The 22,015-nt window shown below is 46.1% G+C and overlaps 1 protein-coding gene across 1 annotated transcript in view; it reads right to left on the bottom strand.

The window, feature by feature from the left end:
* AGBL4 (AGBL carboxypeptidase 4) overlaps positions 1-22,015 on the bottom strand; it is a 726,120-nt gene that overhangs the window by 628,210 nt on the left and 75,895 nt on the right. Inside the window, 1 exon segment of the mRNA XM_074264643.1 lies at positions 6,210-6,332. Within this exon segment, the coding sequence (XP_074120744.1) occupies positions 6,210-6,332 (123 nt within the window).

The following is a 22,015-nucleotide window of genomic DNA, read 5'->3' as shown; positions in this document are numbered from 1 at the left end:
TACCTCTCAGACCTGTGGAGGAAGGAATTTGTGACCAAAAAGAATTGGGGATCATTATTGATCACAAAATAGATAATTTTGATTATATTAAGTTAAAAAGTTTTTGTACAAACAAAACTAATGCATACAAGATTAGAAGGGAAGCAATAAACTGAGAAAACATTTTTACAGTCAAAGGTTTTGATAAACTCATCATTTCCAAAATATATGGAGAATTAACTCAAATTTATAAGAATCTAAGTCATTCTCCAAGTGATCAATAGTCAAAGGATATGAACAGACAATTTTCAGATGAAAAAACTGAAACCATTTCTAGTCATGTGAAAAGGTGTTCCAAATTATTATTTATCAGAGAAATGCAAATTAAGACAACTCTGAAATACCACTACACACCTGTTAGATTGGCTAAGATGACAGGAAACATAATGATGAATGTTGGAGGGGATGGGGAAAACTAGGATACTCATACATTGTTGGTGGACCTGTGAATGTGTCCAACCATTTTGGAGAGCAATTTGGAAGTAAGCTCAAAAAGTTATCAAACTTTGCTTACCCTTTGACACAGCAGTGTTACTACTGGGCTTATATCCCAAAGAGATCTTAAAGAAGGGAAAGGGATCTGTATATGCACGAATGTTTGTGGCAGTCCTTTTTGTAGTTGCAAGAAACTGGAAACTGAATAGATGCCTATCAGTTGGAGAATGGCTGAATAAATTGTGGTATATAAATGTTATGGAATGTTATTGTTCTGTAAAAAATGATCAGTAGGATGATTTCAGAGAGGCCTGGAGAGAGTGACAGGAACTGAAGCTGCGTGAAATGAGCAGGACCAAGAGATAAATGTACATGGCAACAGCAAGACTAAATGACTATCAATTCTGATGAACATGGCTCTCTTCAACAATGACATGATTCAAACCAGTTTAACTTATTCAGTGATGAAGAGACTCATCTACACTCAGAGAGAGAACTATGGGAACTGAGTGTGGACCACAACATAACATTCTCACAATATCTATTGTTATTTGCTTGCATTTTATTTTCTTTCTCAGTTTTTTCCTCCTTCTTGATCTGGTTTTTCTTGTGCTGCAAGATAACTATATTAAATATGTATACATATAATGGATTTAACATATATTTTAACATATTTAACATGTATTAGACTACCTGCCACTTAGAGGAGGGGGTGAGGGGAAGGAGGGGAAAATTTGAAACAAAAGGTTTTGCAAGGGTCAATGTTGAAAAATTACCTATGCATAAGTTTTGTAAAAAAAAAAAAAAAAAAAAAGCTTTAATAAAAAAATAAAATAAAATAAAAAGTGATGAAGAAGCTGATTTTAGGAAGGCCTGGAAAGATTTACATGAACTGATGCTGAAGGAAACAAGCAGAACCAGGAATACATGGTAGATAGTAACAGCAAGAGCATGCCATGATCAGTATGAATATCTTGGTTCTTCTCAGTGGATCAATGATTCAAAACAATACTAATAGACTTTGGACAGGAAATGCCATCTGTATCCCAAAAAGGAACTATGGAGATTGAATGTAAATCAACACATGCTATGTTCATTATTTTTTTTTCTTTCCCATAGTTTTTCCCTTTTGTTCTGATTTTTCTCTCTCTATATGATTCATAAAGCAATGTGTAGTAAATAAATAAAAATTTTTAAAAGTTTTAAAATAACTGCAGACAATATAAAATATTTGGGAGTCTAACTGCTAAGACACAGAGGAATTATATGAACATAATAAAACACTTTTCACTAAAATTCTACTCTAAATAGAAAAATATTAATTAGTCATGGATACATTGAGTTAACATAATAAAAATGACCATACTACTTAAATTAATTTGCTTATTCAATTCCATACAGAACTACCAAAGATCACTTTTTAGAGCTAGAAAAATAATAAAAATATGATATGTAAAATGAAATAAATTTATAAAATAAAATTATAAATAATGAATACAATAAAGAACAAAATAATGAAAAAAAAACCAAAAGTTTAAGAACATCAATAGTATCAATCAAAGTAATGGTAAGGAAGGGGGCCTAGCGGTGCCAAATCTTGAAGTACACTACAATGATCTAAGTGGCACAGGATAAGAAATAGAAGGGTTGATTAGTCACACAATATATGGAAGCAAATAAGTACCATAACTTAATGTTGGATTAGAGATTCCCGATATTGGGCAGTAATAACTATTGGGAAAACTGGAAAGTTGTTGGGCAATAACTTGGTGCAGATCTACCAAGACAGGCTCGGACCCCTTTTTTCTCTCTTCAGAAACTTCTCTGTGACATGTGAAAAGCTCCTGGCTACACAAAACTCAATGTCCCCATGGGATACCCTGCGGCTCCCCAAACTTTGACCTCAGGGGAGGGGACAGAGAAGCTGCAGGGCCTTCCAAGGGGACACCCCCTCATGGTGGGTTGGGCCTCCCCAGCAGGTTCTCATCAGCAATCCCTCTACCTTGGCACAATGTCCGGGCAGCCCGCTGCTGATTTTCACTGTTGCCCCTCACTTAAAGGCGTCTCCCCCTTTACCCTAGCTATAGTGACCACGTAGCGAGACCCACAGGTTCTGCTTAGGAGCAAACTTGTGGCCAGTCAAGCCAGGCCTGCTCTGGCCACTGCTCTCACTACCTGGTGACCACCAAGCCTCAGGCCCCTCCTCTTTCAAGGGGGGTTCACAGTGGCCATACCCCTTCCCTCCATCACAGAGCTGATACAGAAGGGAAGTGGTTTTACTAGGAGTAGGGCCAAGGATGGGGCAGCTTCTCTCTGCAAGCTTTTCTGTAAATCAAGGCTCAAAACCAGGGCGTCCCTGTCCATGAAAAAGCAATCCGGGCGCTGAGATCACCAAGAAGACTCTGGTCACCACTGCACATTTTACATCCAAGAGGATTAATAGTTTTTTGCTGAGAAAAAGACTGAAAAATGCAATTTCATCTCTGTGAAATTGGAAGCAACTCCTCACCCCACAACTTCATTTTCCGGCTCCTTCCCCGTGCCTTCATTTCACATAAAACAACGAGTTTCTGGGTGCGACCAATGGATTTGGGCCCAGAGTAGCAGCCCGAATAGCCACCGAGTCCATTGGCTGGGGGTGGGCCACCCTGAGCCAGCTTTCCGCACTCTGCCTGGCACAGTGCGTCTGGGCATCTGCTGGACCATTTAGCCCTGTGGCCCAGACATCTGTACCCTAAATTGATCTAATGGACTTCCTATTTCCACTTTAAAGGTTTTCCTTATGAAAGCCAGAGACCTTTTCTTCCACTTCCTCCAACTCCTTCTGAAGGGCGTCAGCAGAGCCCCATCCCTCCCGCTTCCCTCGGCCTGTCACTCACCTGAGAGATGTGGGGAAGAGTGGGGAACAAGGCCTTGGCCAGGGAGAGGAGGAGGACCACCCCTCTCCACCAGACCTGAGGCATTAGGGGCCTATTGGGAGCAGATGGGGTACCAGGGGTACCCTTCCATTAGAGTGGGGTGCTGGAAGTCCAGGACAATGCTTCTCTTTGTTGTGCCCTCAGGGGCTTCTGCAGAACAGACCCTCGAGAACACAGAGGTCCCAGATGAAGCGCTGGCTCCAGGCAAAGCCTTGGGGTTGTAGGTACAAACACTAAGGTCCCTAGCCCCAAGGAACTTGCATTCCAATGGGGGAAGACAACATACAAGAGAGCAGGAAAGGGGGCGGGGGCTGTACCTGGCACAGAGACCTGGGCCTAGGCCAAATCATCTGGAAGAGCACCAAGAGCCAGGATGCCAGCGTGCTGCTGCAGAGGGCAAGAAGAAGATAGGCATGGACCGAGCTGCAGCTGGTCCACACATACATACTCAGAAGGAACGCCTGACTGGCCCACCCCACAAGCCCTCCTCAGTCTCCAAGATCCTCCAGGATCTCCCCGTCAGACTAGGAGCCCTGGGAAGGGCCAGAATCTCAGGGAGCCAAGAGCAGGCCCCCATCAGAGCACCCAGGGAAGCAGGTATCACAGTGGCATTCAAGGCCACTGGGCAGGCTAAGGCCCAGCCTCCACTCCTCTGCATGCCCAGAGGGTTTCAAGGATCTTGGAATTATAGGGGAGGCTAAACCCCAGGGGAATCCAGAGGTTGGGGCCTATGCCCTGAGACTTCCCCCCTCCTCCAGATCTGAACAGTACTTAGCATTGTCTGGCACACAGCAGGCACTTAATTAATGCTGGCTGACTGACCAGCCAGAGCATGGGCAGCCACATTCCACTGGGAAAAAAGGAAGGCGGGATTTGCAGAAGTTTGAATCTTCCAAGAAAAGAAAACTCAGGCGGGTTTGATCACTCTGAAGTCATTCTTTCTGACTCAGATACAGCACAGAGTGAGCAATCCTTTGGCAAGTTCAAGAAAATATCTCTCTGCCCCATCTCTTTGTCTCTGTCTGTCTCTCTGTCTCTGTCTCTCTCCCCCTTTCCCCCCCCATCCTGTGTGTGTGTGTGTGTCTGGATGTCCCATTGCCATCAAAAATCCTCCCATGCTCTCACTTTCCCCCAGTGAGCACATCACATCCCAGGACACATCCCAGGAGTCCCCAAGCTCAACGTCTCAGGTTGCCCGCACCTTCCATCCTGCTCTCCCCAAGGAGCCTCTGAGCTCGTTTTCTGGCCCTATTTCCTGGCTGCCCAGGCCTCTATGGCTCCTCTTGGCTCCTTCCCCTCTGCCCTGGCCCACTACTGCAGAGCCCCTTCTTTGCCACCTTACATCTCTCCTTTTCTGGCCATTCTCTTTGGGGTTACCCACAGAGATTCCTAAAATACAGGTGAGCCAGAAGCTGTGGCCCTCCCTCAGGCCCATCCGCCATCCCAGCGCCCCATGCTCTGAACTCAGCGATCTCTGCCCTCTTCCCCTTCCCCAGCCTCCCATCAGGATACTCCTTCTCCCCCTGACTCTGTATGTCTCCTGAGCCCTCTCTCCCACCCTGGCTCCTACACTCCCCAAGGGGTACCCCCACAAGAATTCCCCCCCAAGCTCTGCTCAAACCCTCCTGGAGACTTCTCCCTCTCCTTTCCCAGTTACCTTCCTCCTGCCTTCTAAAAGTTCAGGTAAAGCACGGTTCTGTCCAACCTCTGAGAATTACTGACAATGACCTTAGACACCTACCCTGCACATGGCTCACTGCCCAGGTCCCCTGAGGGGAAAGTGGGGAACAGCCGGGGTCTCCTGTCACACCTGGAGGGAGACAGCTCCCAAAGAACTCAAACACCTTCTGAAGAGGACCCACCACACCAGGAGGCTGGCTTCCAACCTGGACCCCCTGGCCACCATGGAAGGGAAGGGGCCGTGTACCTTTCTTATCATCATTAGTATCAGCTGCCGCTAACAAGCATGTAAATCCAAGAAAGCTGAAAGGCAGAACCCCCCAGACTAGAAGAGATAAAAATGTGCTTTCCTCCAAATGAACTGGAAAATATTTAACAAAAGGAATAAAAATACAAAAGAACACAGGTCATAGAAATACGTGGTTTCCTAAGTCAACAGGCAGCCCTCAGGTATCTTATGAAGGATTTAGAAGCTCTGTTTTTGAGTCTGACACCATTGCCCAAGACCATCAGTGCCCAGTGCCCACAGCAACCAAAGTCCCAGGAACAGCCCCCATGGAGCCTACCCACAGAGCCTGCCCACAGAGCCTGCCCATGGGGCCTGCAGGGCCTGAAGCCACTGCCACTGAGACCCGGACAAGAAACTTCTCTCCACCAGTCCTGGGCCCCTCTGACAGAACAGCGCCAGCACTCATGGGGAGGCAGGACCATCTGGCCTCTGCACCCTGCCTTAAGTGCGGAGACTTTCCATCTGACTTGGAGCAGACACTCCCCATGTGTGCTGTGAACTCCTCGAGGGTAGGGCCCATCTGCCTTGTCTATCTGGATCCTCAGGGCTTAGTATACGGTGTACACAGTCAGGGCTTAATAGAGGCTTTATCCCTCATGGCACTGGTTCTGACCTCAAGAAGAGCACACTCTAATGGCAGGCGGGGGAAGTGAGTACATTATAGTATCTTTAGGCCCCTGTGTTTCACTATTTTCCCATTATTTCTTTTCCAATAATTTTTCTAAGCATCGTGGTGATTGTTGAAGGTGCTCAGAATGATTCATCACTTTGGGAAGGCCAGGAGGAGGGTGTTCCCCCTGCAGGGGGTAGGTGGAGGGCACAGAGGACACAGCCTCCAGGGTACTCACCACTCTCAAAGCAGGCATCAAAGATCAGGTGGCCCTTCTTGGGAGACCCATAGTAGCCGACAGGGACAGCAGCAAACTTGCTCACGTTCCCTGCGATGATTTCATCTGTTCCATTGTCATTTCCTGCAAAGATCAAATCGGGAATGAACATTTCTGCATTCAACACAAATAGAGGCTGAACAAGGTGTGTAATATTAATAAGGTTCGGTTTTTCCCTTTGTTTCATGTATTAAAACAAAGAAAAAAATGTCTGCACCCCTGTGGCAAATTTTAGGGATAATAAATGCCTTTGTCAAGTCTCTTTCCCCTCAAAGCCATCCCCACTTCAGTCACTAGCATGAGTCCCCCAAAATGCAGGTCAGTCAGATCGTCCTCTTCCCCCACTAACCTCCAGGGGCTACTCGTGGCCGCCAGCAGCACACCCACTAAGGCCCCTCCCACCCTAGCTCACTTTCCAACATGGCAGGTCAGCCCCTGCCTCTCGGCTCTGGCTGTCCTCCAGGGCTGGTCTCCCACGTCTGCAGTAATCTGCCTCCTCTGATCAGACAGTCAACCTCCCTGCCTCCCTTCAAGTCCCAAATAAAATCCCATCTCCCACAGGAAACCTCCCGCACCCTCTTAATTCCAGCGCCTTTCCTCTTTTGTTTCCTGCTGATCCTATGTGTGGCTTATCCATGGATGTGACCATATGCTACTTATATGGCTGAGGTATATGTATTTGTTTGCACGTGCTTCCCTGTTCAGTTGTAAGCTCCTCAGGAGCAGGAACCGTCTTTTGCCTTTTGTGGTAACTTCCAAGAGTGAGGTGAGAACACCTCTGAGCTTGCCTTGGCCAGGCCTGGCCCACTGACCCCCACGCTGGGCAATGACACTGCAAAAGGTCTGTGCTCTGACATGGTGGGGGAGGCTCCAATTAGGCAGGCATTTTTAACCTGGAGAAGAGAAGGCCCACAGGAGACAGCAGAGGCCGTCCCTGACTTCCCAGCCCTCTCCTTTCCCCATCAGCCACTTTTCATTGCCTCAAAATCATCTCCTCTCCTGACTGAGCCTTCTCAACATAGGCCCTGCAATGCACCGGCCTCACGAGGGAGGCACCGTGTGTGTGTGTGTGTGTGTGTGTGTGTGTGTGTGTGTGTGTGTGTGTGTGTCTATATGTGTTGTCTGGGTGTATATGTGTCTGTATATGTGTGTGTAGTATATATGTATGCACATGTGTGTGTGCATGTGTTCTGTATTTGTATATATGTGTATGTCTATGTGTATGTGTGTCTATGTGGGGGGAGGTCCTTCCCTTCCAGAAAGAATTAGTCACTACATTGGATTTAAAGATGGAGAAGAATTCAAGAGCTGATACGTGGAAAGGGAGAGGAGGCCAGGAAGGTCCAGCTGTGGGGTCTCTGGAGAAGGCCGGAGTAATGCTCGTCAGCCCACAGTGACTGAGGAACCCTGGGCAGGAACACTGTGAATGTAGGACTTGGCAGAAGGAGCCCCAGGACATTTAGCCAGATGTTGTTTTTTAGGTTTCCATTTTTAGCTCAAATTTAGTTTAGGAATCCAAGTCTAAATTGGGAGCAAGACTACTGTTGTATATCATGAAAAATCATATATGCAAATTTCCCCAAGGCTGGAATAGTAGGTGCTTTCATGGGTCAACAAAGCCATTCCTGGGCACGAGGTGGCATGGACCCTCACCGGACCTGATAAAACCGGGGAGTAGCTCCATGCTAGAAACCTGGGCCCATCGCACCTAGAAGCTTTTCATGACACTGAATGAGACCATCTGATACTTGTATCACCAGCATTTATAACCCACAGATTTCAGTCTGGAATCACAGCCTCATTCTCATGCACACCGCAAAGACTTTTCCCAGGATGGACAATGCGCTCATCAAAGAGCCAGGTTATAAGTTGTTAAAAGGAGAATCGTTCAACCTGGGTACCTTCAAGGATGCTTTTTTACTCTAGGAATTACCAAAAAAAAAAAAAACAATCAGCAAAAACCTCTTTGGTTTTACTAAAGTGCAGGGCTAATCACCCAAGGCAGCTCCACAAAGATGACGACAAAAAGGAAAGGGGATTGTCAAGACATTCATTCTCAGAAGACGTTATTTAGGAACAGGTAAAATTTTTCCCGGAATGATTCTGAAATGAGCAGAGCTCAAAAGTAATGGGCAACAACAGATATGCAGAGCTGCTAGATACAATGGAAAGCGTTTTATTTCTGGACAGAACCTCCAAAATGGCTAAAATCCAACAGGAAGACGCTCTGGGGGTGAGATCCAGGTGAGCTCACCCAACAACAAAGTGAGAGGGAAGCTCCATGGCCGAGCCAGACAGATTTGTTTCTAGCCAGTTATGATGGCTGTGCAGTATATGGTCTCAGGCAGCAGAAATGACAGAAAGGTGATCCTGGGAAAATCTGATCTTATTGATCAATGCAGATGAGGCAGTGAAATGATGGATGGCGGTCAGGACACTGCAGCAGGGAGCAAGGATTTAGTAGCTACCAGTTACTTAGAAAAGACACAGGTGGAGAGGGTGATACACCAGAAACTCGGGGTGCTGTATAACCAGAGATAACAGATAAACCTTTCAAACTATCCTTAAGAATTCAACAAAACACTAGTGAAACACAGCAACAGAGGGAGTGGTGGCCCACAAGTGTCTGAACAAAACATGGATCTGTAAAAATTTAAGAACAACAATATTTAATAGAAGTCACTTTGCCCCACCAAACACTAACAATCTCCAAGTGACAATGGACTCAAAAGCTTTCAAAATAGACAAACCTACTGGGAGAAATTAAAACCAGGTGGAAACGTGGGTCATCTTCCCATTTAGAATGTCCGGGGCAAGCCTGGCCACCTGGCGTTCTCTATTTATAAAACGGCAGGTCTGGACTCAATGGCTCTGTGGTCCCATTCAGCTCTCAATCTAGGACCCTGTGATCATGACAGTGCTTCAGGAAGCTCACACAAGATGAAATTACATCCTGATTTGTTCTTTTAGGCCTGTCCAATTCTCCACAACCCCACTTGGGGTATTCTTGGCAGCGATACTAGAGTGATTTGCCATTTCCTTCTCCAGCTCATTTTATAGATGGGGAAACTGAGGCAAACAGGGTGAAGTGATTTTGCCACTTCATCCACTACAAAAAATAAAGAGAAAAGAACAAGACAATGATTTGATCTTAAGTCATATTTGTTATGTGTCTGCCTTGGGCCCTGACACTGGGTTAAGCACAAGGAGACAAAGAAAGGCCTGGTCCAGGCCCTGCTCTTAAGGTTAAGTGGGAGAGGAAACGTCCCAGTTGGGAGGGCTGGGGAAGGCTGAGGTGTGAGCCATGCCAGTGGTGGAGAGGAGGACTGAGGGATGGCTAGTGAGAATGCCCAGCCAGCTGGCAGGAACAGCCCAAGGCCAGGGGCTCTGAATCATAAGGGGGAGCTGCAAGAAGTCTGGAGAGGCAGGAGGGTTACCAGGGACTCTAAAGGCCCAAGAGAGCCTCTACATTTGATCCAGGAGGGGACAGCCAGATATATGTTTTAGGAAGGTGTTCTGGCTGGGGAGAGGCTGGAATGGAACAGGCAGAGGCCCAAGGCAGGTGGATCCCCCAAGTAGGAGGTGATGAGGGAGGTACGGTACCCTGGCTGGGGCAGTACCAGAGGAAAGGAAAGACATTGCAAAGGTGATGGCAGGCCTAGTGTTAGCAGGACACACTCCTAAACCACAGTCAGAATGGCCGGGCGCCAGTGTCCTTGCTTCCCCTGTAACCCTTTCTGGCCCATTTCCCCAAATTAAAGGTATGAGGTACGATGTCCAAATTGCTCAAATCTGCATTTATGGTCACTAGTGATACCCGGGGCTCTCCCCAGATGGGATTTCTTGCTCTGTGCCAAAAAGGCCTCACACCAGGAGCTAGCCCCTCCTGCTAGACACAGCATGTGGCCTGAGAATAGGCCTCATGGGGTCATGGGGGCAGCCTCGCTCCAAAGCAGCCACTTGCCACTGTGCCGGGTAAGTCTCCCCAAGGCAGAGAACTTTAAGTGGGAAGAAGAGCCCCCCCTTTGACTTCAGGCCTTCCCTCTCCTGCCCCTTATTCTGCCCCCACTCATCACCGCCTAACATCTGCCTCTTCATTCCTATTCCACTCCACTCTCCATCCTGAATTTCCAACCAAACAATCCCGAACCCTTCCACTGAATGCCCTTCCTTCCTCTGAAATGCCTTTCCTTCCTCCTGGATGAACTTTTTTCTTCCAGGGATGCCCTTCCTTCCTCCTGGATCTATTCCTCTTCTTTCATCTACTCTTCCTGGAATCTAGCTCCTTCCAGGTGACCCAGCCTCCCTGGCCTCTCTTTCCAGATGAACCTTCACTCATTCCCCTCGGCTCACAGCTAATAGGAGGGGGAGTTGGGTTGCTCCTTGCCTCCCAGTGCAAGGGTTTTTTTCTTCTCCTCCCTCATGCAGCAACCTCTTTTCTTTTGAGATCCATTCTTTGCAGATCTATTGCGCGACCAGATTCCAAGTAGCTGTTGTTTTCTCTTCCTTCCTCAATGGCTTCAGTACATGGCTCACAACCTTTATGTCTTCCCCAACTACTATCTTCATACAAGGAGATTTTAACATATTAATTCTCCCTTAAACAACCCTCAGTTACTCAACCTATTCACCTCCCATGAACTACACCTCCACTCTACCTCAGCCACATGTAAAGATGGTCACAACCTTGATCTTGCCATTACCCACAAACATATCATCTCCATGTTCAAGAATTTTGTAATTCTCTTATTCAACCATAATCTGCTGCCTTTTCACCTCTCTCTCTATCTTCCCTCACAAAACTCTAGTCTCCTTTGACACAATGACCTCCAATCTCCTGGCCTTTCAACTATTTCCCTGGTCATCTCCTCTGCACTAGCCACTTTCCTCTTGTCCCCATATTGATTACTTGGTGAACTATTCAACTTTACACTGTCTTCCTTTCTTATTCCTAATCCCTTTATCATATCACCAATTATACTCAGCTATTTCACATGATCTTTTTTTTTTTCCTTTTTTGACTTTGTTTTATTGTTTCTTGATGTCTCACATCATTAGCTTCCATTTGCAAGATTCTATTTTAAGGAATTGTCCGTCGTCTTTAATAAGAGTGGGCATCTCTTTTTCCATTTGGTCAATTCTGCTTTTCAGGAGTTCTTTTCTTCAGTGAATTTTTGTGCCTTTTTTAATCATTAGGCCAATTAAGTTTTTCAAAATGTTATTTTCTTCATATTTTTGTGCCTCTTTTACCAAGCTTTTAATTCTCTTTTCATAAATTTCTTATAACACTCTCCTTTCTTTAATTTCCCTCTACCACCCTTATTTCTTTCTTTAACACTTCCAGGAATTCTTATTGGGCTTGGAACCAATTAGCATTTTATTTTGAGGCTTTTTTGGTAGATGTTTTCACATTGTCTTCTTCTAAGTTTATTATCTTGGTCATCCCTGCAATTGTAGCAGCTTTTTAATGGCCAAATTAATTTTTTTTTGTTACTTGCTCATTTTTTTCCAATCTATTTCTTTATTTTTAACTTTATGTTAAAGTTGGACTCTGTTCATCCGGGGTTAGGGAAACAATGTCCTAAGTTTCGGGCTTTTTCATGCTGCTATTTTTCTTTCTTTCTTTTTTTTTTTTTTTTTTTTTTTTTGAGGCTGGGGTTAAGTGACTTGCCCAGGGTCACACAGCTAGGAAGTGTTAAGTGTCTGAGACCAGATTTGAACTCCAGTCCTCCTGAATTCAAGGCTGGTACTCTATCCACTGCGCCACCTAGCTGCCCCATCATGCTGCTATTTTTCAAAACTAGTTCTGGGAACCTACATGTTTTTGGCTTCCAAAGTAAAATGATCCGGGGAGAGTTAAGGTTAACTTCTCCAGTTCTGTTCTCTAGTCTTTACCAGGGCAGGACACCTGATTCCCTGTGGCTATTCCCACTTGTTCTCCTTTTTTGCTTTGGCATTGTCACCATGGCTCCTGCTCCCTTGTGATCAACTTCAAGCACTCCTCTCTTCCCTGGGACTGTGACCCAGAACTGTAATACAGAACTGAATGTAAGCAACAGAGTTGACAATCAGTACCAGTACCAGAAAAAGATTCCCTCCAATTTCTTTCTGACAAGTTGTCTGACCCCCTTACCATCTTTGATCTGAGAGCTCCCCAAGTTGCTCCTGATATTGCTGCAATTGCTGGGTGAGTATTCTCCAGATAGACCTCCACTCCTATCTACTTCATAAATTTTCTTAGGCTAGAAAAACATCTCATCCCAATGTTTTGTTAGTTCTGCTGCTCCGAAATTTGACTTGAGGCATTACTTTAAGGTCATTTGTAGAGGAATATTGAGAGAGTTGACTTGGGTAACTGCCCCTACCTAATCCATCACCTTGATTCTGCCCTCTAGTAGACATCTTTAAATTCAAACAATGGTCCTTCCCCCAGTCCCCCCACATTCTTTATTACACCATCCTCAGTCCCTCAGTCTGTACAACCTTGAACCACTCTCTCTTTCTCCAATATGCCCCCTGCTATTCCTCTGACATTGTCCCATCTCCATCACCTCAGATCTGGATTACTGCAATAGCTGCTGGGACAGTGGAGGAAGGAAAGGGGAGTGTCAGCCTGACTCGAGTTTTTCCCCATTATATGCTCCATTTGGCCACTAAAGTAACTTTCCACAGGCTGGATCATGTCCCCACTTTCTCTACTCAATAAATTCCAGTAGCTTCAATTGTCTTCAAGGTTCAATACAAAATTCTCTGGCATTCCAACCCCTTCCTGATCTGGGCCAGCTCTTAAGGACATCCAGTGGGAGATTAAAACTGTAGGTCAGGAAAGACATCTGGATTGGATAGTCTTCTTCCGCCTTGTTCCCGGAAATACATTCTTCAGTCAGGTGACATTGTTTCTTGGCTCTTCCACAAATAAGACACTCCATCTCACCGCTCCAGCCATTCTCTGTGGCTACCCCCTATTTCTCTCTCCTACACTCTTAATGACCTGGCTTCCTTTAAGTCTCAATTAAAATCCCACCTTCTACAGGAAACTTTCCTCTTAATTCCTGAATCTTCCTTCTGTTATCTGCTAGTGATCCTATTTATATTCTATGTAAATAGCTTGCTTTGCATATATTTATTTGCATGTTTCTCCTGCCCCTCTCCACCCTGGAAGCTTCTAGGGTCAGGGGCTGTTTTTTCATCTACTTTTGTTTTCCCAATACTTAGCACTGTGCCTAGCACATAGTAGGTACTTAATAAATGTTTATTGCTTGACTGATCTGGTTATTTAACAACTGGGGAATAGCTCAATAAGTTACAATATATGGATATAATGAATATTATTACACTGAAAGAAATGATGAAAGAGAACACTTCAGAGAAATCCAGGAAGATTTGTATAAACTGATACAAAATAAATGCAAGCAGAACCAAGAGAACAATTTCTCTATCAAAAAGAACGCCGTACCCATAACCAACTTTGAGCCTATGACCAGTGACAATTTCAGAGATCTCATGATGAAACCCACTATTCATCTCCAATGAGGCAAAGGAGTCAAAATGAGATCTGGGGGGAGTGGGAGGGGGATAGGAATATGGCCAGGGAAGAATTATGTTTTTCTTGACTCTGTATATTTTGTTACAAAGGTATTATTTTTCTTTTATTTCCCAATGTGCAGAGAGATATGAGGGAGTGTAAATATATTTTATTAATTGAAATAAATCAAGCTGAAAGTAGAAATAACAAAAATTAAGTAAAATAATTAGTATGCTCTATGCCTCTGAGGAATTATCAATAAACATTTATTAAGTGCCTATTATGTGCCAGGAGTATTCTAAGACTCCTATGAACTAAAAAAGTGGGTACATGAATAATGAATGAATAAAAGAAAAAGTATTTATTAAGAACTTATTGGATATCAACCATTGTGCTACGCACTGGGTACACAAATACATCTCTGTCCTCAAAACATGTCTATTCTAGGACAGATATATGGGACAGTGGTAGCCAGTCTCAAAGAAAGCTTTTCTTTTTTTTTTTTTTTTTCTTTTTTTCTTTTTTTTTTTAAGATTTTTTTTTTAGAATTTTTTCCCACAGTATATATGCATGAGTAATTTTTTTATATAATATTATCCCTTGTATTCATTTTTCCAAATTATCCCCCCCTCCCTCTACTCCCTCCCCCCATGACAGGTAATCCCATACATTTTACATGTGTTACAGTATAACCTAGATACAATATATGTGTGTAAATACCATTTTCTTGTTGCACATTAATTATTAGATTCCGAAGGTATAAGTAACCTGGGTAGATAGACAGTAGTGCTAACAATTTACATTCACTTCCCAGTGTTCCTTCTCTGGGTGTAGTTATTTCTGTCCATCATGGATCAACTGGGAGTGAGTTGGATCTTCTTTATGTTGAAGATTTCCACTTCCATAGAGCATTGAAGTATACAGCGATCTTCTGGTTCTGCTCATTTCACTCAGCATCAGTTAATCTAAGTCTCTCCAAACCTCTCTGTATTCCTCCTGCTGGTCATTTCTTACAGAACAATAATATTCCATAACCTTCATATACCATAATTTACCCAACCATTCTCCAATTGATGGGCATCCATTCAACTTCCAGTTTCTAGCTACAACAAAAAGAGCTGCCGCAAACATTTTGGCACATACAGGTCCCTTTCTGCTCTTTAGTATAAGAAAGCTTTTCTGTAACTGAGTTACTGCTGGGAACCACCATTTGAGGCGCCCAAGCCTTCAACGCTTGCCCCTCTCCCAGCTCACTCCAGACTCTCCCCCAGCATCTCCAGGCTTCTTCTGATAAGAGTTAGGAAAGGAGGAACCCCTTTTGGGTCAGCGAAAGGATAGTCTTGTGACAGCGCAGAGTCCCCTGTAAAGGAATTTACAGGCCCCAAAACCCAGATTGATTAAAAAAAAAAAAAAAAAAAAAAAAGGTTGGAAGTAAGATTAAAAGGTAGGAAAACACCAGAACCAGGTGGCTCCTGTAGGCAGAAATACTTGACATGACCAGCGTAAGGATGCCATGTTTGGGACCTCTGCAAAGAGCAGACACCAGTCTGGCTCTTTTTATAATAGGAGGGCTTTGTACAATCCGAAGAGGCCCATGGGTGGAGTCCCAGGCTGGCCTCCAGCCTGAGCTTCAATTAGGGTTAGAATTTGCATAGAATTCAATGGGTCCTTAGATAAGGAAGAAGCTGTTTGTGGGGGTTGGGGAAACCTGAGCAGATAGTGGGGAGTGGGAAATTCCAAGTTCATTGGAATTCAAAAGAATGCTTTTTTGACCAGGATTTGTGAATCAAAGATCCTAGCTTCTTCAGCCATAGGGAGTTGGAAATCAGAAAGGAATCTTAAAAGGACCTCAACTCCCATCACTTCCACAAGCTGTCTTCCCTCAGCAGAAAGTAAGCTCCTTGAAGATAGAGACTGAACGTCTTTTTTCTTTTATTTATATCTAAAATACTGTGCACGGTGCCTGGCACAAAGGAAGCACCTCGCGGGTACTTTGTCATTCTACTTATCTATTTATGGGCCTGCAAGGAACCAGACATTTTGGGCAGAACAGTGGTGGAGCCTCATGGAAACCGAGCAAAATGTCAGGGGAAAAAAAAGACTCAAAAAGAGCTGGAAGCTTGGATAGTTTTCCCCTCAGAGGTTCTTCCTTAAGGGTCCTGATTCCAGAAATATCTACAGGAGAGGGACAGCTGCAGCTCACCTTTCAGCCTAAGAACACGGGGGCTGAATTTCATCTTGCAGAGGTTTCCTCCTACAAGGACAAAGGCCTGGCAACAATCTCTCTTCCGATGCTCCAAACAATGTGGACGGGTCCCTTCTCCCGGCACCACCGAGGGCAGGCCCTCATTTGTTTACTTTTCCTGCTTGGGTGTTTTTGGCTCAAGAAGTGAAACACATTCTAGGTGAAGGCGGATTTTAATTGATAATCCAATTTTGTCATTTTAAACCAATATGGATTGCTTTGCAACTTTTGCGGGAAGTAGTATTCAATATAAAAATAAAACAAATTGAGCTCTATGTAACATTCATCATCAGCCTAAGCCATTTAAGTGTCAGAAATTCCATGTAGCCCAAAAGTCTCTTTCTAGAAGTCTCCGTAGGCCTATTTATCAGAGTGAAATAAGATGTCATTATCGCATTATTTCATCAGGTGCCTGCTCTAGCTAGAGACGCACACATTTCGGGGACTTCTCTCTGCCATAGCATGATAATAATTTTGATTGTTAAATATTGGTTATCCTTGCGGGGGTGTGGAAAGGTAGCAAAACCCAGAGCAGCAGAACAAATAGATAATCACCGAACTTGCTTGGGAGACTACATAGTTCTTTCATTAAAAGATAAGGTCAAATGGTTGTTTTTCCCCACACCTCCCTAACTACCTGAAATTGAAAGAGACCCAATGCATCTCTCAGTCACAGTGTTTGGAGACAAACCGTTAGCGCGCTGTAATAAAAGTGGTTATATTGTCTAATTTAACTGAAGCTCTGCTATTCAGCATCTCCATCAAAGAAAAAATTTTCACTAAGAAGCTCCTCCTTACTTTAGAACTTAAATGGCAGCCCCATTTCCCTCACCTCCTACTGCTACAGCTAATGAGGTGGAGGGTTCTTCTGAGGTCAAGGGAGCACTTGTTGTTACATGTGACTTCCGTCTCCCATCTCCACACGTCTGCGCCGGATGTCTCCTCTCCCTAGAATGTGTATCTCCAGTCCACAGGGTTCCTCTCTCCCTCCAGGGCAGAGAGAAGCCGCCCCATCCTGCTCCCCCTCCAGTGCTGCACCCATCTCCTCCTTGCCAGGTAACGTCAGTTTAACTTACTGCATTTCTCTTCTGTATTGATGCTGGATGCATTCACTGGGAGCTCCGGGAAGGCCTCTCTAGGGCCCGACACCAGGAGTAGCACACGACAGTTAGAAGCCCCTCCAATGACTAACTGAAATGGGGGCTGGAAGTGACCTCAGGGAGCCAGGAGCCCCTTCACTGAAGAGGCAAGGAGCTGGGGCCCAAAGAGAAGGGACTGTCCAAGGATCCAACAGGGAGTAGGTGAGGGAGCTGAGCTCGGGATCTTGGGAATGAAGGCCCTCCCAGGCTTCCCAGTTAAGCCGCATCCCCCATACAGAAAGACTAAGGACCCTCTATAATGCACCTGGTGGTTACTGACCTCTCCTAGCCTCAAAATCCTGTAGCCCTGGATCCCTCTGCCCCCTTTGGCCCAACTGTGTGACCCAGGGATCCCAGCACACGTAACTCGGCAGTCACAGCCTGGGGACTGTCCTGTTCCCGAGAAAAAGGAGGTGACTCTCCTGGGGTCACAGAATCCCAAAGGGTATAAGGAAGGATGCCAGAATGGAGTAGGGAGACTGGAGGGGCCGACCCCTTTACTGTATAGAGAAGAAAATGGAGGCACAGGAGGAAAGAGGGCTGGGAGCCAGGAGGATCCTCCAGCTGCACTTGGAGTCAGGAGCTGGATGGCCTCCAACTAGCTTCCATCTCTGCGGAACTGAGACCTCTAAGTGGGCCGGCCCAAGGTCACAGCCAAGAAGAGGACAGGCTTGGCTAGAAATTCAGATCCAGAGCTCTCCCCACAGGGCAAGTGAGTATTCTCTTCAGCCTGGCCCAGATCAACTTCCCTCTGAGCAGCAGCTCCAGGTCCCAAGGAGCGCAGCCGGGGCTCTGGGCCAGACCCCTCTCCTAATTGGCCTCAGGGCCACGAATGTTCCTCCCTGCTTTAGGACCTGTGTTTCAAAGCAAAAGTTACACAACTGAGGGCACTGAAGCCCCAACTCCACAATCTAGGGCAGAAATCCAGGTTGAACTGCAATGTGGCCGAGAAATTTTAAGGTACCCCAAGTCCAGAAATAAAAAATTATTATTCCTTTGCAATTTTAAGTCTACCACCGTGGATTATTTTGTGTACTTGTAATGTCATTATTTTTATGGCTGTGTGTGTGTGTGCGTGTGTGTGCTGTGACTGTCTAATGATTCTGCTAGAATAAATATTAATTTCCTGACTGAACACTTAAATGATCAGCCATTACACACACACTGCAGGAACACATATGCATTTCTCTCTCTCTCTTCTCTCTTTCTCTCTCTCTCTCTCTCTCTCTCTCTCTCTCTCTCTCTCTCTCTCTCTCTCTCTCTACTCTCCTCCTACCCTCCTCCTCCCATCCCTCCCTCCCTCCCTCCCCTTCTCTCTGCTCCTCTGTCTCTCTCTCTCGCTGTCCCTCTCTTCCTCCTTTCTTCTTCCTTCCTCTTCTCTCCTCTTGCCCCGCTCTTTCTCCCTCTCCTTCCACTTCTCTCCCCCATCTCTTCATGTCTCTCTCTCTTTCCCTCCTTCCCTCCCTTCCTCCCTCTTTTTTCTTCCTTCCTTTCCCCTTCCTTTTCCCTCCCTTCCTCTCTCTCCCCCCTTTCTCTGTTTCTCTCTTCCATGTCCTCTCCTCATCTCTTCCCGTCTCCTCTCTCTTTGTCTCTATCTCTGTCTCTCCCCATCTCTTCCTTTCTCTCTTTCTCTGTCTCTCTCTTTCCATCCCCCTCTCCTTTTTGTGCAGTGTTTTGCTGCTAGCTCTCATTATCAAGTTTCCCCTATCACCATCTCCAGCACTCTGCTAGTAAAATGGAAATTCTGGCGCACTATTTGTCCTCTTGATTTATTTTAAATGTGCCAATTGCCTTCTCCCATCAAAAGCAAACTCAATTCAGCCCCTGTACTTTTCATTAACAAAATCCCAGGGACCTTGGGAGATCAGTGCCCACTAAGGGCCCAGACAGCAGAAGTCTGGAGATGGGGGGTTGAAGGTCACCTCTGTCACAGACTGGGGGGGTGATCCGGGCCTGGCCTTTAGAACCTCCAGAAGGAGGGGACCATATCAGCTCACCCTGACAGAATCTTCCACTCAAATGTTTTGTAATCTACGTTCTAAGGCCTTGCCTCACCAGGGTGTTCTGAGCTCCTGGAACCAAGTCCAGAGTGATGAGAATGTGAAGGGGAGAAGCACTTGTTGATTCAGGTGAGAGTGAGGGTCTGGGTGAGGCTGGGTGGGTAGTGAAACTCAGACTGAATGGGTGATGAGGGACGTCTTAAGGGAATTAAGAAGCTGACTACATGCTAAGCATTAGGCTAACCCCTTGATCCTCACAATCTTGGGATGTCAGTGGTTACTATCCTGTTTTTATGGATAAGGAAACTGAGGCAGAAAGAAGCTAAGTCACTTGTCCTGGTTATACAATTGGTGTCTGAGGCTGGAGTTGAACTCTCATCTTCCCGAATCCAGGCCTGGCCCTCTGTCCCCTGGGCTCCCTACCTCCTTCACCACTGAAAAGGAAGATGGATCTTGCTATGGAGGAGGCTGAGTTTCAGGCGGAGATGCCCTTGACTTCCCATGAACCCTCCTTGGACGTTAGGTCTGTGTCTCGGGTTTTAGATGGCAGTGAAGTCATGGGCCCTGTCCAGGCCCCAGAAGCCTTTCTGAAGCCAGGGAGGAAGCGCCTGCTCTTTGTGCCCCCAGTAACCCATCAGTCAGCAATGACCCCTGCAGCCTCCCCAGGTGGTCCAAGGAGCGGGCCTGCCAGGAGCAGTCCCTGACTGCTCATTCTTGCCTGATTGGTGGTAGAAGGGGCCTATGCAGGCCTCCTTCCCAGAGTTTCCTCTAAAAGTCAGCAAACCAATCACCTTTTCTCTTCTAGCGGCTCCCCTTGTGCTGACAAGGACCCCGGAGGGCTTCTGAGGGGAGGACGGGAGAACCCCTCTTTACATCCTCCCCAAAGGCCTGCCCTTTTTCTCTCGGCCTGAGACAAGAGCTCAAAGACCCTCAACCAAGACCACTCCCTGCCTCATTTAACTTCTGACAGATCTGGGAAAGCCACTCCATTTCTGTAAGTCGCCATCTCCCCCCAAAGACAAGGGGGTTATGGGGTAGCAAATGTAGAGGCAGAGTGCCCCCTTGAGAGGCCCACAGAACCTGAATGACTCCCCAAGATTACACTGCTACCCCTGAACCCAGGTGCAGCCGTCTCTTACCCGTGCCCCGGGGGTGCTAAAGATCTGCAGCGATGACTTCACAAGGTTGTTTGGAGGAAAGCATTTAGTAAACTTTATGGAAGCATAGATGGATAAAAGAGATACAAAGGACAGCAGAGATGAGACTTGTCATCGCTGCCATCGTCTTGCTTCTGATCATTCTCTCTGCCCATGAATCTGAAAATCTTCACCGTGAAAGCTGGTCTACCCCCACAGGATGTTTTTTCAAATTTCACACTTTTAAGCAACTACTCTGTTCCTATATAAGGGGTGTCATGACGCTTACAGTACCGACTTCATGGAGTTAGGGTGACAAACAAATGGCACAATATGCAAGGTCCTCAGTAACTTCTCACCCTGATCCCCCTCGCAGCCCCTTCCTCTTTCCGACACCCCAGTGGATGAGAATGTCCATGCTTTGGGTAGACTGCCATCGCCCCAGATGTCCCATCCCCAAGAGCCCACCTCTGCTGAGGACCCCCGGTCTTCCCTCCTCAAACACTCCAGCTCCCCAGCTCAGTGCCCGCCCAGGCTCCTCACTCCAGACACAGATCAGCTGCCAAGTCTTGTTGTTTTCTCCTTCGCAGTATTCTTTCTGCCATCCTTCACGTTTAGGCTTTCACCATCTCAGCTGAACTAGTGCCACAGCCTCTAATTGGCCTCCCTGCCTCAAACCTCTCCCTCTTCTAGCCATACTCAACTCAGCCCCCAAAACAGCTGTACTAAAAAGCAGCTCTGACCACATGGCCTCCCCTACCTGATAAACCAAAGGCTCCTTATCCCCTCCACAACAAACCTTTACCTGGTATTGAAAGCCCTTCACACATGAGCCCCTCCTAATTCTTCAACAATCTTCCCCTCTTCCTCCTGTACTCTGGGACCTAGTGACCGTGACATCTGGGCTATTCTGTAGACACACAGTCCATCCCCTAAGTCTACCCGCAGTGCTTTCTCTTTTTATTTCTGCCTTGTAAGTCTTTCTGGCTTTCTTCCATACTAAGAGACTTCTCCTGGTCCTCCACCCTCCCTCCCCGGTGCCTCCCTTCTGAGATTAACTCACACTTATACTGAATACTTCTGTCTTTGTCCCTGTAGTGCTTCGCACAAGTGCTTCATCAATGCTTCTCCCTGCCTGGCTGATTTCTAGCATTTTCAAGCTTTCTAGAGCCTTGCTTTCTCGTCTCTCTTGTCTGACCCTCTTGTCCTGTCTACTGTTTCTCCAGGGGCCATCCAAGATCATTCCTACCCTGTAATATTCTCAGCTCCTTTAGAAAGCAGGTGCTCATGAAAAAAGGCCTAGGGGGTTAGAGAATCCATCTACAATGAGACCAAGTTCCCTGTTTCCAACCCAGACTAAATAAACAGAAGTTTAGTGTCTTGATGGCACAGTGGTAGAGCAAGAGGCTTAGAATGATGAATAGCTGAACTGAAATCTCCACAGGGCATGTCTCGGGTTTCTCGGATGCAGACACGCCATGCCGGGCCATCTTGTGCCAGGGGCTCCCGTGTCTCACAACAGATTGCAAAGTTTTTCACAGAGACGGTGAGAATGTTGTTGTATGGCTTCTTCTGACCTTGCTCGTGTGAGTTCTCATTGACAGCATTTTAGGTAAACATGCATTTGGCCCTCAGACAATGTGGCCGGCCCATCAGAGCCGTGCTCCCCAGAGTAGTCTAAATGCTTGGCAGCTCAGCTCAGGAAAGGACTTTGGTGTTGGG

The sequence above is a fragment of the Sminthopsis crassicaudata genome, chromosome 4 (genome assembly GCF_048593235.1).
Source record: "Sminthopsis crassicaudata isolate SCR6 chromosome 4, ASM4859323v1, whole genome shotgun sequence".
Classification (NCBI taxonomy): domain Eukaryota; kingdom Metazoa; phylum Chordata; class Mammalia; order Dasyuromorphia; family Dasyuridae; genus Sminthopsis; species Sminthopsis crassicaudata.
Note: the sequence above shows the minus strand (reverse complement) of the source record. Positions and strands in the feature narration are given on the sequence as shown.